Consider the following 14,002-nt stretch of genomic DNA (forward strand, 5'->3'; position numbering starts at 1 on the left):
GTACTTTCAGGTTAGAGACTATTTTAATGACAAGATAAAGAAATTTAGAAATACAAAGGACTCCGATATAATTGACATATTTACTGACATGGATAAAACCAAAAGAAATAAGAAAGTTGTGTGAAGACTATATTCAAGTATCTAAACAATAAAAAAACAAAAATAACATTTCAAAATCTAATTGGGAGAAAGGTTCCATACCAGAGGGTGATTGGCAGAATGTGTATCTAATGCAGCTGACTTCTACCAGTTCAGGCTCCTGGAGAGAATTTTGCTGGAAAAATGACAAATGGTTTGTGTCGGCAGAAGTGTGGAGAACAGCTGGCAGATCACCATATATTTAGGAGTTGGCCAGTCATTTTGCCTTATTTGGAGGAGATAACAAAGGCAACATAGACTGTACTTGGAAGCGAGATGAACCTTTCTTTTTGAATGGATTGTCTTATCCAGTAGGGCTGCCACAAACGATTATTTTGATAGTCGACTAGTCACCGATTAATTTTGCGATTAGTCGACTAATCAGATCATGCATCCACTGGACATAAAACTTACAGCTTATTGCACCAGCAGCATCTGCTCTTATATAACTATCATTCGCTTACAGCTTTAAGTGTTTAAGGTATGTGCTAACTAAACATAAAGACAAGATGGCAGTTTATTAAATTTTAATGACATTTGCAGATTGTTTCGGTGAAGTTTAATAAACTCCTTGCTATCTAAAATATAACGGGACACCGGAGTAAATTCTCGAGCATCTCACACTTCTGATAATCAGTTGTCTGCTTGAAGTTTATTCAGCTGTGTAAAAACTATAACTTTAATTTCAGCCAAACCGATTTACTCGGGAACAAATAAAATACTAAAAAAAGCCAAACAATAACATTTGTAAGTTATCTAAGTGACTTATATATGTTTAACCTGAGTAGCGAAAGTCAGCGATGGGTCTGAAAACGATTTGCCAGGAGTCCGGTGTTCTCAGGGGCTCTAGTGAGCCTTGACCCCGGCTATCGTGCTAGTGGGTAACAGACGTCTCCGAAAACGTCGGAGCGCTTTTAAATATATGTGGTGTCTTGATAAACTGAGCAGATATTTGAGGTTTACACAGCTACATTCTCGCCTGAACATATTTTAAATGTTTATTTTGTGACCCAGAAAGAATAATAAGAGTAATATTAAAACTAACTAGCTGCCGCCATGAGCTGGGCTGCGCTATGAATTCTGGGACAGAGCTACTTCTTCTTCTTCGGGGTTTAACGGCAGCTGGCATCCTTGTACATGCAGTGCTGCCATCTTCTGTTTCAGTCCGTTATTACACTCTTAAATCCTACTACTTATTCCTGTGTCTTTTGTGATCTTCAAACGAAGCCTCGACTACTAAATCAGTCGTCGACGATTTTGATAGTCGACGTAATCGTGACTAGTCGACTAATCGTGGCAGCCCTATCGAATAGTACTAATACTGGGGCGATCGTGGCATAAGAGTTGGCAGTTTGTCTTGTATTCGGAAGGTTGCTGGTTCGAGCCCCGGCTCCAACAGCCTCAGTCGTTGTGTCCTTGGGCAAGACACTTCACCCATTGCCTACTGGTGGTGGTCAGAGGGCCCGGTGGCGCCAGTGCCTGGCAGCTTCGCCTCTGTCAGTGCGCCCCAGGATGGCTGTGGCTACAATGTAGTGTGAATGGGTGGATGACTGAATGTGTAAAGTGCTTTGGGGTCCTTAGGGACTAGTAAAGCGCTATACAAACACAGGCCATTTACCATTTATCAATAGTAATTAAGCAACTGATATTTATGCATTTTTTCCCTTTAAATGTACAGGCTGATCAGTGAATTGATAGCATATGTATGACCAACTGGTAATGTGTTTAAGATTGTTCCATTTGTGAAAAATACAGCTAAATAAACAGTTAAAAATATACTGAACGTCAAGCTGATCTCCAGTGCATTCATCGGCGTGTGAGTGTTAGACAGAAAACACATAGGTGCAGAAAAAAGTGCTTGCATGAAATGGTGAATGAGGCATGTTGTATAAAGTGCTTTCAGTGCTTGTGGAGGGTAGAACAGTGCTATACAAGAACCAGTGCATTTACTATTTATTTCTAGACCCCATGCTTCTGTGCAGCCCTGCCAAATGCCAAGAAAAGCATTTAGCTACAGTTTTTAAACCCACCACTGACAGACACTCTCTGCATTTGTCTGCAGACTGCATTTAGGAATGACAGTGGCTGCTGAGCTTGTTTGTTTTTCTTTGCATTGCTCTGCATTTCTTTTTTCCCCCCTTTTTTTCTTTTGGTATTTTGTGTCCATTTCTCACACAAAGAACTTTAGATGTAGTTGTCTCAATGCATGCTCAATCATCCAGGTAAGTAAATCCCAAAAGGTTGATGTTAGCAGAGACGGGTCCAGCAGAATCTGCATGAATACTGAAGATACTTATTATCTACACGGAGGAATAATCACACGTGGGGCATCGGCTTTTTGACGGAACATTCACACCAATGTGTCTTTATTTATTTAACTCAATATTTCCAATATCAAATTTCCAGCATTAACTGTTGATCTTACAAAAATAAATACCTTAGAACATGTTTCACAGCAGTCCAATGTTCCAAAGTTGGTTCTTTGAAGTGCTGTGACAGCTTACTTACAACAAAACTCAAATCTGGTCGTGTGCAAGAGGTCAAGTAAATAAGGCTATCTACTGCCTCTCTGTACATCCTGACATTGTTCATTGTCTCAGCATCATCATTGTAGTTCAACTTTTTAGGTTTTAAATGATCTTAGATGTAACTGGGACTCCCAAAAGTTCTCAGTCCTGGTGCTACTGGATCTAAGCGCAGCCTTTGATACAGTAGACCACGCTATTCTTTTAAACAGACTGAAACACATGGTGGGCCTCTCTGGTGCTGTACACAACTGGTTCACTTCCTATCTCTCAGACAGAACTTTTATGGTGAGTATGGATACATGCTCCTCTAAGATCCATGAAATGACATGTGGTGTGCCACAAAAACCTGGGTGTTATTTTCGACTCTGAGCTTGGTTTTATCCCACATATTAAACATGTAACCAAAATTGGATTCTGTCATCTAAAAAATATAGCCAGAGTCCGCCCTATACTCTCTCGGGCCAACACGGAGATGTTGATGCATGCTTTTATTACCAGTCGCATTGATTACTGTAATGCCCTGCTCTCTGGTCTCCCCAAAAACAATATTTCACCTTTACAACTTTTACAAAACTCTGCAGCCCGTGTCCTGACAAAGACCAGAGGGCGGGCTCATATTACACCGGTTTTAGAATTGCTGCATTGGCTCCCCGTGTGTTTCAGGATCGATTTTAAAGTTCTTTTATTGGTTTTTAAATGTCTTAATGGTCTTGGGCCTTCTTATCTTTCAGATCTTCTTCTACCATATGAACCCACGTGGACCCTGAGGTCCTCTGGTACTGGCCTTTTGATCGTTCCTAAAGTCAGGACACATACTCACGGAGAGACAGCTTTTCAATGGTATGGTCCTCGTCTGTGGAACAGAGGAGCTCAGGGCCGCAGAGAACGTACATGTTTTTAAGAACAGGCTCAAGACCCACCTTTTTAATTTAGCTTTTACTTAACGTTTATTTATTCTATGTTATTCTGTTATTCTATTTATATTTTTAAATTAGGTCCTACATAATATTGTTACGGCCCTAGCAGGGCCTCCTCCTGAAGGTGCCTGTGTGGGCGTGTCCCACCACCTCTTCTGCCTGAGGTACCACCTTCCTTTTGTGCAGCTGACTCTCGTCAGTACTTAAGGAGATTTAAGCCCAGGGAAAGGTGAGGTCTGGGCCAGAGTGCCATTAGTGTGGTTACAGCTAGTGAGCTGTGTGTCTGGGTTTGTATTTAGTGAGCTGCGCTCTATTTTTGCTGTGTAAGTTGACAGGTAAGGCTCGAGAAGCTTGTTCCAGTCTGTTTATGGATGACTGCTTAGCTTATGAAAAGATTAAAAGTGCTGTCCTCCAGGCCTATGAACTTGTACCTGAGGCCTATAGGCAGCATTTTCGAGGTTTGTAGTTGGCACAGGGTCAGTCCTACCTTGACTTCGCTTGGGCGAAGGCAAAGTTTTTTGATAGGTGGCGCTCTGCAAGCCAGGTTAACAATTTAGGGTCAATCCTCCACAAGCTCATGCTTGTGGAGGATTTTAAAAACTGTTCCTGAGTGTATTGCTCTTTATTTAAGTGAAAAAAGGGTTTCCACATTACAGCAGGCTGCCACACTGGCAGAGGAGTTCACCCTAAGTCATAAAATAAATGCTGTAGAATGTGATACCCCTCTATGCCATAGTACATCTTGGAGAGGTAAGAGTGGGCCAGCTAACAAGGCTGAAAAAGTTGTGGTTTCGAGACCCAAAAGGAAGCTTTGTTTCTTCTGCCACAAACCTGGACATCTTGTTGCTAACTGTTTGAAGCTGAAACTCAAACAGAAAGCACACTCAAAGCAAAAAGGGCCTGCTTTGAGAAAAGTCAGTCGTGGTTCTCAAACTGACAAGGTTGCCAGGCCTACTAAAAGGCTAAACTTGGAGCACAATTGCTCAGTAGCACCCTGTAATCAGTGTAAGAGGTCAACTAGCCCTGAGGTGCTGCTGGTTGACAATGTCCCAGTTCCTCAAGATTACCTGCAGGTGGACAGATCATGTATAACACCACCACTCAGACCTGTACCCCTTGCTAACAAAAATGTCTGTTTCAGTAAAACCTGCCAGCTGCCTGCTGGGTTCTCCACATGTGATGGTTCGAAGCCCTGGCTATCACAGGGGACATGGTTTCGAGGGTCTGGGGCCACCCTCTGTCAATGTTGTGAACCCACTGAGATGGGGCTGGCAGCTTCTGCAGGAAATGCCTAACTGTTGCTATGGGGTTTGGTAGGTGGAAAGCCTACAGTTTTGGTGTTGAAACCGTTATGGACTTGATTAATTTTTTGTTTATCATAATCATTTGACAAACCACAGGTTTGTATTTATGGGAGGGGGTGTTATGGCCCTAGCAGGGCCTCCTCCTGAAGGTGCCTGTGTGGGCGTGTCCCACCACCTCTTCTGCCTGAGGTACCACCTTTCCCTTTTACACAACTGACTCTTGTCGGTAATTAAAAAGGATTTAATCCAGGGAAAGGTGAGCTCTGGGCCAGAGTGCCATGTGAGTGGTTACAGCCAGTGAGCTGCTCTCTTTTTGACTTACTTTTACTTTATTGACCAACGCTTGAGTTTTGTTTGTTTTCCTTAAATGGTGATAGCGGCTTGTCAGTCTCTTTTAGTTGAGCTACTTTAATAAAACTATTTAATTCAACCCTTTTGCCTCCTTGACTCCTTTTCCTGACCCGGACACTTTTTGTTACTTCCCCTCACCGCCTAGACCCCCTCAGGGGAACGTAACAAATATTGTATTTTATCTTTTTATTCTGTATATACTCTTATTAGGTCATACCTCCAGTGTTTCCTCGGAGGGGGCTCTCTGCACCGTGGCTGCTGTGGGTCTTCTCAGCCAGGCTGGGGGGCTTCTTTGGCTCCCTCCAGCTGTGTGCCCGGCCTGGAGGCTGCGGCCCGTGACCTGCTCCCGGTGCAGACGGCTCCGTGTGATAGTGTTCCCTCACCTGGCTCATGTGTGACCAGCCCAATTTTACTTTTCGTGTGTGTGTATCCATGACCGCTTATGAGAGTGTGGGGAGTGAATTGGTGGGCTGCTTTTAACCATGTAAAGCACTTTGTGCTACATTTCTGTATGAAAAGTGCTTTATAAAGATTGATCTTGGTTTACAGTCTTGCATTTGAAATCTTTCCAGTATGTTTTCTACATATCTCTCTTGTGACATTTTTACACAATCTTTGGTTTTCTCAAAATCAATAACAAGAAAATGTTTGGGTTTCCCATTGCAGTTAGCATTCCCTTCAGTTTTCAAAACACCTTCATCACTGGCTGCGATAATAATATCATCAACCCGTATGATCACGATCACTTTGTCTTTTCTTGTTTTCCTTGTGTAAACATAATGATCTACAGCACTCTGCATGAAACCGTTCTCTATGTAATGTCCTGTTCCAGTTTTGGCCTGACTGTTTAAGCCCATAAAGTGACTTTTCCAGCTTATAGACCAGTTTCTCATCTGTTTTACTTCATAGCCTTCCGGCTGCTCGACGTAAACTTAAGTCTATTGGTGCATGCAAGTATGCAGTTTTTACATCCATCTGATGCAAAATCAGGTTTTCTTGTATTGCACACTGCATCAATACTCTTATGCTTGTCAGGTTAGCAGTCGGAGAAAAAGTTTTGTCATAGTCTATTCCAAAACACTGGTTGTAACCTTGAGCTACGTACTGTGCTTTATATTTTTTCGATCCATCGCCACTGTTTTTCTTCACATATACCCATCTACCCCCCACTGCTTTCTTTCCCTCAGGTAAGCTTGTTAGGGTAAAGGTGTTGTTCTTTTAAGGATTGCATTTCCTCATCCATAGCTGCTTTCCACTCTTTAGAGTTGGGTGACTTTACAGCTTCACTGAATGTCACGGGTGAGTTACTTATCAGTCTGTCACAGTAGTCTATGTTGGTCAGCACTTGATCATCAATGTCTTCTCCTGACTCATATTCATTTAGATAATCTGCTTTCTTTCTTGTTCTAGAAGGATAGCTTCTGGAGTTTTCGGTCTCATCACTAAGTGGCATCTGACTGTTCACTTCTGGTTGGTTGTCAGTACCTGGTTCCTGTGAACTGGTACTGGGGCTTTCCCTGTTCATGTTTGGTCTCTCCCTCACCTGTATGTCCTCATCCTCAGATGTCGTATCAGTTTGTGTTTGCTTTTCCTCATTGTGTTTGGTTACAAACTTAACCAGCCTAAGCTTTTGCACTTTAGCGCTGTCTGGGAAATAAACCTTGTATGCTGGACTGTTTTTGTCGTAGCCTACAAAAATCCCTTTTGTACACCTAGAATCCAGCTTACCCTTGTTTTGCTTGTAAGCATAACACTCACACCCAAACTTTCGCATTCTGGATAGATTGGGCTTCTGCCCAGTTAGCAAAAAGTAAGGTGTCTGTCCTGTCCGGTTGTTAAAGCACCCGTTTCTCACAATAGCCGCTGTTTGAACTGCATATGTCCATAATTCCTCTGGTACGGCACTCTCAATAAGCATGCACCTTCCCATATCAAAAAGTGTTCTCCAGCCACGTTCTGCTGTACCATTATGGTGAGGGGAATATGGGGCTGAAGTTTCATGTCTTATCCCATGTTTGTTTAACAATGCCTGGTAACTCTCTGCCATGAACTCTGTCCCGTTGTCTGACCTGATACACTTTACCTTCCCGTGTGGGGCTGTATCGGCCAAAAAGATTTCAGTTGCTTGCATTGTTTCATTTTTGTTTTTGAGAAAATATACAAATACTGCACCGGAAAAATCATCAGTAAACAATAATGCATATCTGTGTCCATCTCGTGATTCTGGATCTATCGGCCCTGCTAGATCCATATGTACCAGCTCAAGAGGTTTCTCAGCTCTTCTGTCAGGGTTTCTATTCCCAGTCTGGACCTTCACAAAAGGTTTAAATGCTTCTGGTAAACCTTTTAACACCATCGCTACAAACAGACCATCACTAAGTGTCTCTCCAGCATTTCTCAGGGCTGTAATAAGTGTCTCTGCGCGTATGATGTACTCTGTGACGCTCTCACTGCTTGCTCTATTCAGAGAAGTCAGTTCAGTATAAAGGCTGATAATTCTTGGTTTACCTTTTCCCGCATAATAGTCTCTTAAAATTTTCAGTGCCTCACGTCCATCGTCGGCAGCTTCTCTCATCACAAGCGATAAACTCTTATCATCCAGGATCTGTATTAACTCTGCATAGGCCTGGGCATTCTTATCTTCGTCATCCTCATCTTCGTCATCACTTTTCAATATTGTCTCTTTTAGACCTTGTAATCTAAGATGTCCCAAAAATTTTGTCTCCCACAGTTCATAATTCTTCTCATCTCCGTCAAAAACCAACCTTGCCCATCGGCCACTGGGTTCACCAGCATGCTTACTCATGGTGCTAACTTAGCATGCTAGTCCTCACCGAACACGCTGTACTTCGCGACTTCTCTGGTGGTAAACTTTCCCCTGGCGTAGCTTCAATATTTTCCTAGGCCCATAACCTGTTAGCAGAGACGGGTCTTCCAGCAGAATCTGCATGAATACTGAAGACACTTAGGGAGGAATAATCACACGTGGGGCATCGGCTTTTTTTACCGGAACATTCACACCAATGTGTCTTTATTTATTGAACTCTCATGTATACTCCGCAGCATAACAGGAAGCATCCTTTCAAAATAAAATCCCAACAGATGACAATGAGGGCATACCTATTAACTAGCTCAACAGTTGATTCTGTTCATCTGGACGTAGCATTTTCAGTGGGAGAAATGTTTCATCATCATCCAAGGGACTTTTTCAGTCTCATCTGACTGCAGGTTTCCCCAACCTTATAAAAAGTACATTTGCACAATGACTGAAACTAGAACCACTGACAAACAATGTGAGGTCAGTTTGTTGATCATTAATATGCAAATTGTCATGACCACTGATCAACACCCATTGATCAATGACCATGAGTATCATTCACAGAGAGTTCGGGAATGGCTGTAAGATGGCGAAAGATGTACCCTTAGGTCCCCTCCTCGATTCACAGATGGTCTTTCCCTTTTCATGTAAATGGCCTCCTTGACTCTGCGCTCAAACCAGCGTTCCTCCCTGTCCAGGATGTCTACATCCTCATCATTGAAAGACTGTCCACTGGCCTGTTGTTGTTATTGTGTCATCCGCTTAGCAAGAAGTTGTTTGGTTTCCCTGATGTATAAATCCTGGCAATCCTCCTGACACTTAACAGCATACATTACTCTGTGTCGGGCCACCCGATCCTTGGGGTGGACAATTTTTGGCGAGGCGTGTTTTGGGGTTTAAAAACCACAGAGATGCTATGTTTAGAGAAGATGCGTCTCAACTGTTACTCCTGACACAAAAGGGATAACTAGGTTTTTATTTTTTTTAGGGGGGCCCTGAGTAAATGGTCAACAACCACTGATCAGTTGATCAATGGTCATTTTAATTTGCATATTAATGATCAAGAAACTGACCTCACAGCCCATTGTTCATCAGTGGTGCTAGTTTCAGTCATTATCTAATTTTGGGGGATTTAGATGTTGTTCCAATAATTAGTTTTTTATGTCACCAGCGACTAAAAGTCTAGATAGGTTTGAGCAACAGGTTCCTTTAACCTCGCTGTCTAAGGGAACGTTATCCCGCTGCTATCAGACTCTTTAATTCATCCACTTAGTCAGACCTACACATGTGGAACAGAATTAATTACATCTCAGTGCACCCTGTCACTTTTGTACACCACACCATATTTGCACACATACTTTTCCTTTTATATGTATATTTCGCGCCTCCCCTATTTCAGTAGCATGCTGGGACCTAGAAGGAGGGAGAGTGGCCGGCTGCATGAGAGCAAACCCCACTAAAGCAACTGTGTGCGCTAGCCGGCGATGACAGCCTTAAAAAGCAAACTGAATAAATGACTGTGAAGCTGTAACCACTGTGTATGTGTCTGTACGGGGCAATATCATACTGAGTTTGGCCTTGACATCTTCTTAAACCAAGTTTTTTTTTCTTTTTCTACAATTTGCAAACGAAAACTGAAGAAGAATCCGATTTAAGAAGACAACAACAACAATACACAATGACCTTAAAGGAGAGTACACATGGAATTAACCAGAAACTGATACAAAGAAATAAAACTAGATGTTTAGCAAAGTGGCAAACAACAGTAAAAAGTGATCAAACTGAGAACTAACAGAATGTTAAATAGTAGCAAGAATTCAAAATACATAACACAAAATCCAAAAGGAGCTCGCACAACTTAGAACTCAGGTGAGTTCAACACCCGGGACCATGACAGTGGATGGATGATCAAACGAAGCTTAGGCCCATGCTTTCATCTACTAAGACCTCATCTTCATGTGAACTTCGACATTCCACACTTCTTCCACTGCAGGGCCAACAAACTTCACTCATGACATCTGAGCAACATTATTATGATGGAAGAACACCAACATGAGATGGGCAGGCTGTCACTATGCTCCAAGCTTGCTATTTAAAACAAACACAATGGCAACCCATCTCGTTGTGGCGGGTTACCACATCGTATTCTATTCATCACATGTGCCAGTAAACACACTAAAATCAAACTTTTGCTGCTATAAATACGTTTAAACTGATGCATAATGTAATCGGTCTGAACTTTTTTAACCAACTTGGGTCACACTGCCAGTGTACTGTACTGCAAACTGGTAAATGTATGTGTTCTAGTAAAAAGTCAAAAACTGTTTGTTTAGGGGGAAAAATCTGTTTCATTTGAAATAACCTACCACAAGTAGCCCGGATGTCGCAGTTTTCGACTAGCACTTGAACGCAGCTTCCATTTGTGAATCAGTGACTGTAGAAAACAAATCTTTTATACTGTCACTGTTATGGATCTGTGCGAAGCTGTCCGCGTGAAGGGTCTCAAAACCCGAAGTGCTCACGTGCCGTTATCTCTGTGTGTCTTCATGCTGTGTACGAGCGATTCGTGAACGATTTGTAAGTGAGAAAAAAGAATGTGACCAACACTTTGCAGAATCACGGGCAGCTCTCTGAAAGTGAAAACGGTCAGATTTGTGAAGTAAATATTTGCGTGTGTGAATAGTCATTCTTTATTACTTATTTGGGTTTTTATATACACATTTGTAGGATGGTTTGATGAATGTGTGTTGGCTGGACTGCGGAGTTGTAAGTACTCAAATCAATCACACTCACTGTTGTCCACATTTGTAAATTCTTACGCCTGTGGATCATGTACACATCATATTTTTTTCTTCTTAAAATCTTTTTGAGGACCATTTTCTCCAAATAAAAGCAGCATGGAGCCGGTGTGTGCGCTCCATGCTTGATACAAACGTCCTTATACAGGCACCGCTGCCTGGCCCGTTGTGCTCTCAGCTCTGCGCTCTGAGCCAAACCCGTGTTTTCTTCCTCTCAAGTTCACGAAGGTGTCATGTGGTATCATAAATGCAAAGATACGATAGAGAAAGGTGATCATTTTATCACGGGGTAACAGAGAAATCAAAACTGGATGTTGTCGTTTTATTCGTTTTGCCCGCTCTCCTTTACAGAGAGAGCAAAGCACGTGTGCCTTTCCTCCAGCACATTCCCTCCATCTACAAACACACACCTCTGACTTCACCTGGAGCGTGAATTTCGTTGTTGACGAGGCTAAACTTTTTAAATCTGTGAACTGTGTTTCACTGTAATGTCTCCTGGACGGCTACACAAACAGCCTCGACACTGCGCGCGGTGACGCGAGGACACGACCCCGCGCTCATCGGTCACGGTTCAAACCCGGAGGCGAGACGGCCAATTAAATTTCGACGCTGCTTGGGGGCTCGCGTGCACGCACACGCTCTCTCCCTGTCATGCGGCTACTGCGCATACCCCTCAGATAAGCTGCACCAGGCTGAGTGTCAGTTACAGAGTACAGGCTCTCTTCCAGATTTCTGGCAGCAGTGAAGCAACGCTATGCCTCTGCCCACCATCTCCCGACTGTTCAGGAGCGCGCTGAGGACTCAGCTGGTCTCTGTGGCTAATGTGACGACCAAACCTGCTAAACACACCGTAACTGCAGGGGTGAGTTCATATTCGCTCTGTGAGCTTTACATGCCTGAAGCAGGGGTCTTGTCCCGGCTGAAGTCGCAGAGGTTCTTAATTAATAGCAACAGGCTCAATTTCATCGCCCGCTCCTTCGCTTTATTAAACCTTAATAGCAGTTCTTCCGCATCACATACACACATATTAACATGATATGATGGGCAACCTGCCTGTTTGACCAACTCTCTCTTACAAATAAGAAATTTCTTTTGCTTATATACTGAATATTGTATATAAAATATCGAATAATTAAAAATAGCAAATGTGGGATATCTTTCGTTTCCTCGCGCCATTGTTTCACGGTGACTTGCAAGTCCAGTTTATTTTTTAAGACTTTGATAAGTGCGCCACTATCTCGCCATTATTCCGCCTAATTCCAACACGTAGACCTGTGACAGCTGCGAATATGTGGGCCAAGTGCGCAGCGCACTACATTTGGAGACCGCGCACGGTCGTTTAATAAATGAAAGTGAAGCCGAACAAGCGTTTTGGTATTTTTTTCACATTTAGACATAAGTTTGATAAAGTAGTCTAACAGCAGTAGCGGCAGAAACACGCAGCCGCGCTGAACGGGTGACTAACCTTTATGTAGGAAAGGTCAGACACAGAGAAGCATGCTTTTCAGAAAAGCACACAATACTTAAAGAAATAACTGCATTTCGGGAAGAACAGCCTATTTTAGCTCACTGTGACGCTTTTAAAGTCGCAGCGACACAATCGGCATGAAGTTATTGACAATGAAATGTTTGGTTTCATTTCGTCTCCAGGAAGGGCTTAATCATTAACTGGGACAATGGTTGCATAGTTACACACTGCCCACGCGAGGGACAACTATGTTGATATCTCACAACATGTAAAACAACAACGTTTTCACATATTTAGATATATTAGATGTGTTTTAGCTCTTGTGGACCGATGAAACTGATACTTTTCTACAGCAAATATATTTCCTCTTAATACCACATTACAATTCATTTTTAGGGGGATTAGACAGCGATCATGTTTATGCTGCCGAGTGATATGATTTGAGCCTGGGTAAAAGGCTAAAGCTAAGTGTGAAACAATAAATACCTGGAATAGAAATAACAAATAGACTTTCCAAAAACCAAAAGACTCTTACAATTTATGTCTTTAGTTTTTGTCAAATTGGTCACATTTTTTTTAACATAACCAACACAAGGTAAACATAATTAATGACTGGGATTTCTGTGTGATTTTGAGTCAAGTGTTTCTATTTTATTAAATCTAAGTAACTACTTAAACTAAGTCTACAATTCTTTTTTAACACTTCCATTTTCTTCTTCTTTTTTAATCAATGAAGTAAAATGGAGGTGTAAACAAACATTCAAAACCTAAAAAAACAAAGCTGTAATAACTCTGTCGGTGTGGTTTTGTGTACCCCTCAGGAGCAGGTAATCGCTATGACGGCCCTTTTTGTGGCCATCTTGGGTCCCTCTGGCTGGGTACTGGCTCACCTGGAGGACTACAAGAAGAAGGAATAGAAGAAGAGGTGGAAGACCAAACGCTCACATGAAGACCAGTCAGCACTCTCTTCCCTGTCCTTCACCAGCTGTTGAGATGACATGTTGATCTTCTCTTTCCAAATGGTTTTTGCACTGACTTGCGATAATATGTTCACATGTCCGCATACAAACATTATCAATAAATGCATGTTCAGTCCACAGAAAATGGGTGAATGTGTTTTTCTAGTGACAGAAATGACATAAGCCACACGTTTTAATCAGAATAACTATTTGCTTGCAGAATGTCAGAAAATACTCCAAGTCAAGGTTGTATGTCCTGATTTGTTGATTTCTCTGACAGATAACCATATTCTGTTCACACGAATGACATGAAACTGAGAATGGTGAAACTTCTGCTATAGTCCAAGTTTAATGGCTCATTTTGGGGGGATTTGAACTAGTACAAATAAAAAACATGCTTAAAATTTGTATTTTGGAGACACTGGATTTCCATTTCTCCCACATATCACTGATGGAAGGTGGGCCCAGAAGAACACAGGTGTTATAATGTGGTGTTCATCAGTTTTTATTTCTGCATTTAGATTTTAATGTGACTTTAGTCCCAGTTTAGTTTTCAGAGTGCCTTTTTCTAAATTTTGTTTAGTTACTTGTTTGAAATGTTTAATTTGAGTGAAGTTTTTATTAGTTTCACTTTTATTCTCTTTTGTCTGAGGAGGGATTGAAGAAATTCAGAGCAATTGTTAAAATAAAACAGTCACATAGATCCAGTCTGTTTTCATTT

At 42.0% G+C, this 14,002-nt stretch overlaps 1 protein-coding gene and 1 long non-coding RNA gene across 2 annotated transcripts in view; both read left to right on the plus strand.

Moving 5' to 3' along the window:
- LOC146514938 (uncharacterized) overlaps positions 1-14,002 on the plus strand; it is a 170,211-nt gene that overhangs the window by 135,707 nt on the left and 20,502 nt on the right. The gene's annotated exons all lie outside the window — the stretch shown is intronic.
- Positions 11,508-13,426, plus strand: cox8b (cytochrome c oxidase subunit 8B). Its single transcript, XM_085167457.1, has 2 exons — positions 11,508-11,716; positions 13,144-13,426. Exons 1-2 carry the CDS (start codon positions 11,609-11,611, stop codon positions 13,237-13,239), a joined length of 204 nt encoding a protein of 67 aa, XP_085023583.1. The 5' UTR covers positions 11,508-11,608; the 3' UTR covers positions 13,240-13,426.

Source organism: Neolamprologus multifasciatus, chromosome 7 (assembly GCF_963576455.1).
Source record: "Neolamprologus multifasciatus chromosome 7, fNeoMul1.2, whole genome shotgun sequence".
In the NCBI taxonomy this organism is placed as follows: domain Eukaryota; kingdom Metazoa; phylum Chordata; class Actinopteri; order Cichliformes; family Cichlidae; genus Neolamprologus; species Neolamprologus multifasciatus.

Excerpts from the sequence above, each read along its gene's own strand:
- cox8b (XM_085167457.1), top strand. The coding sequence starts at position 11,609 with ATGCCTCTGCCCACCATCTCCCGACTGTTCAGGAGCGCGCTGAGGACT. Across the intron at positions 11,717-13,143 it reads AACACACCGTAACTGCAGGG|GAGCAGGTAATCGCTATGAC; the intron begins GTGAGTTCATAT and ends TGTACCCCTCAG.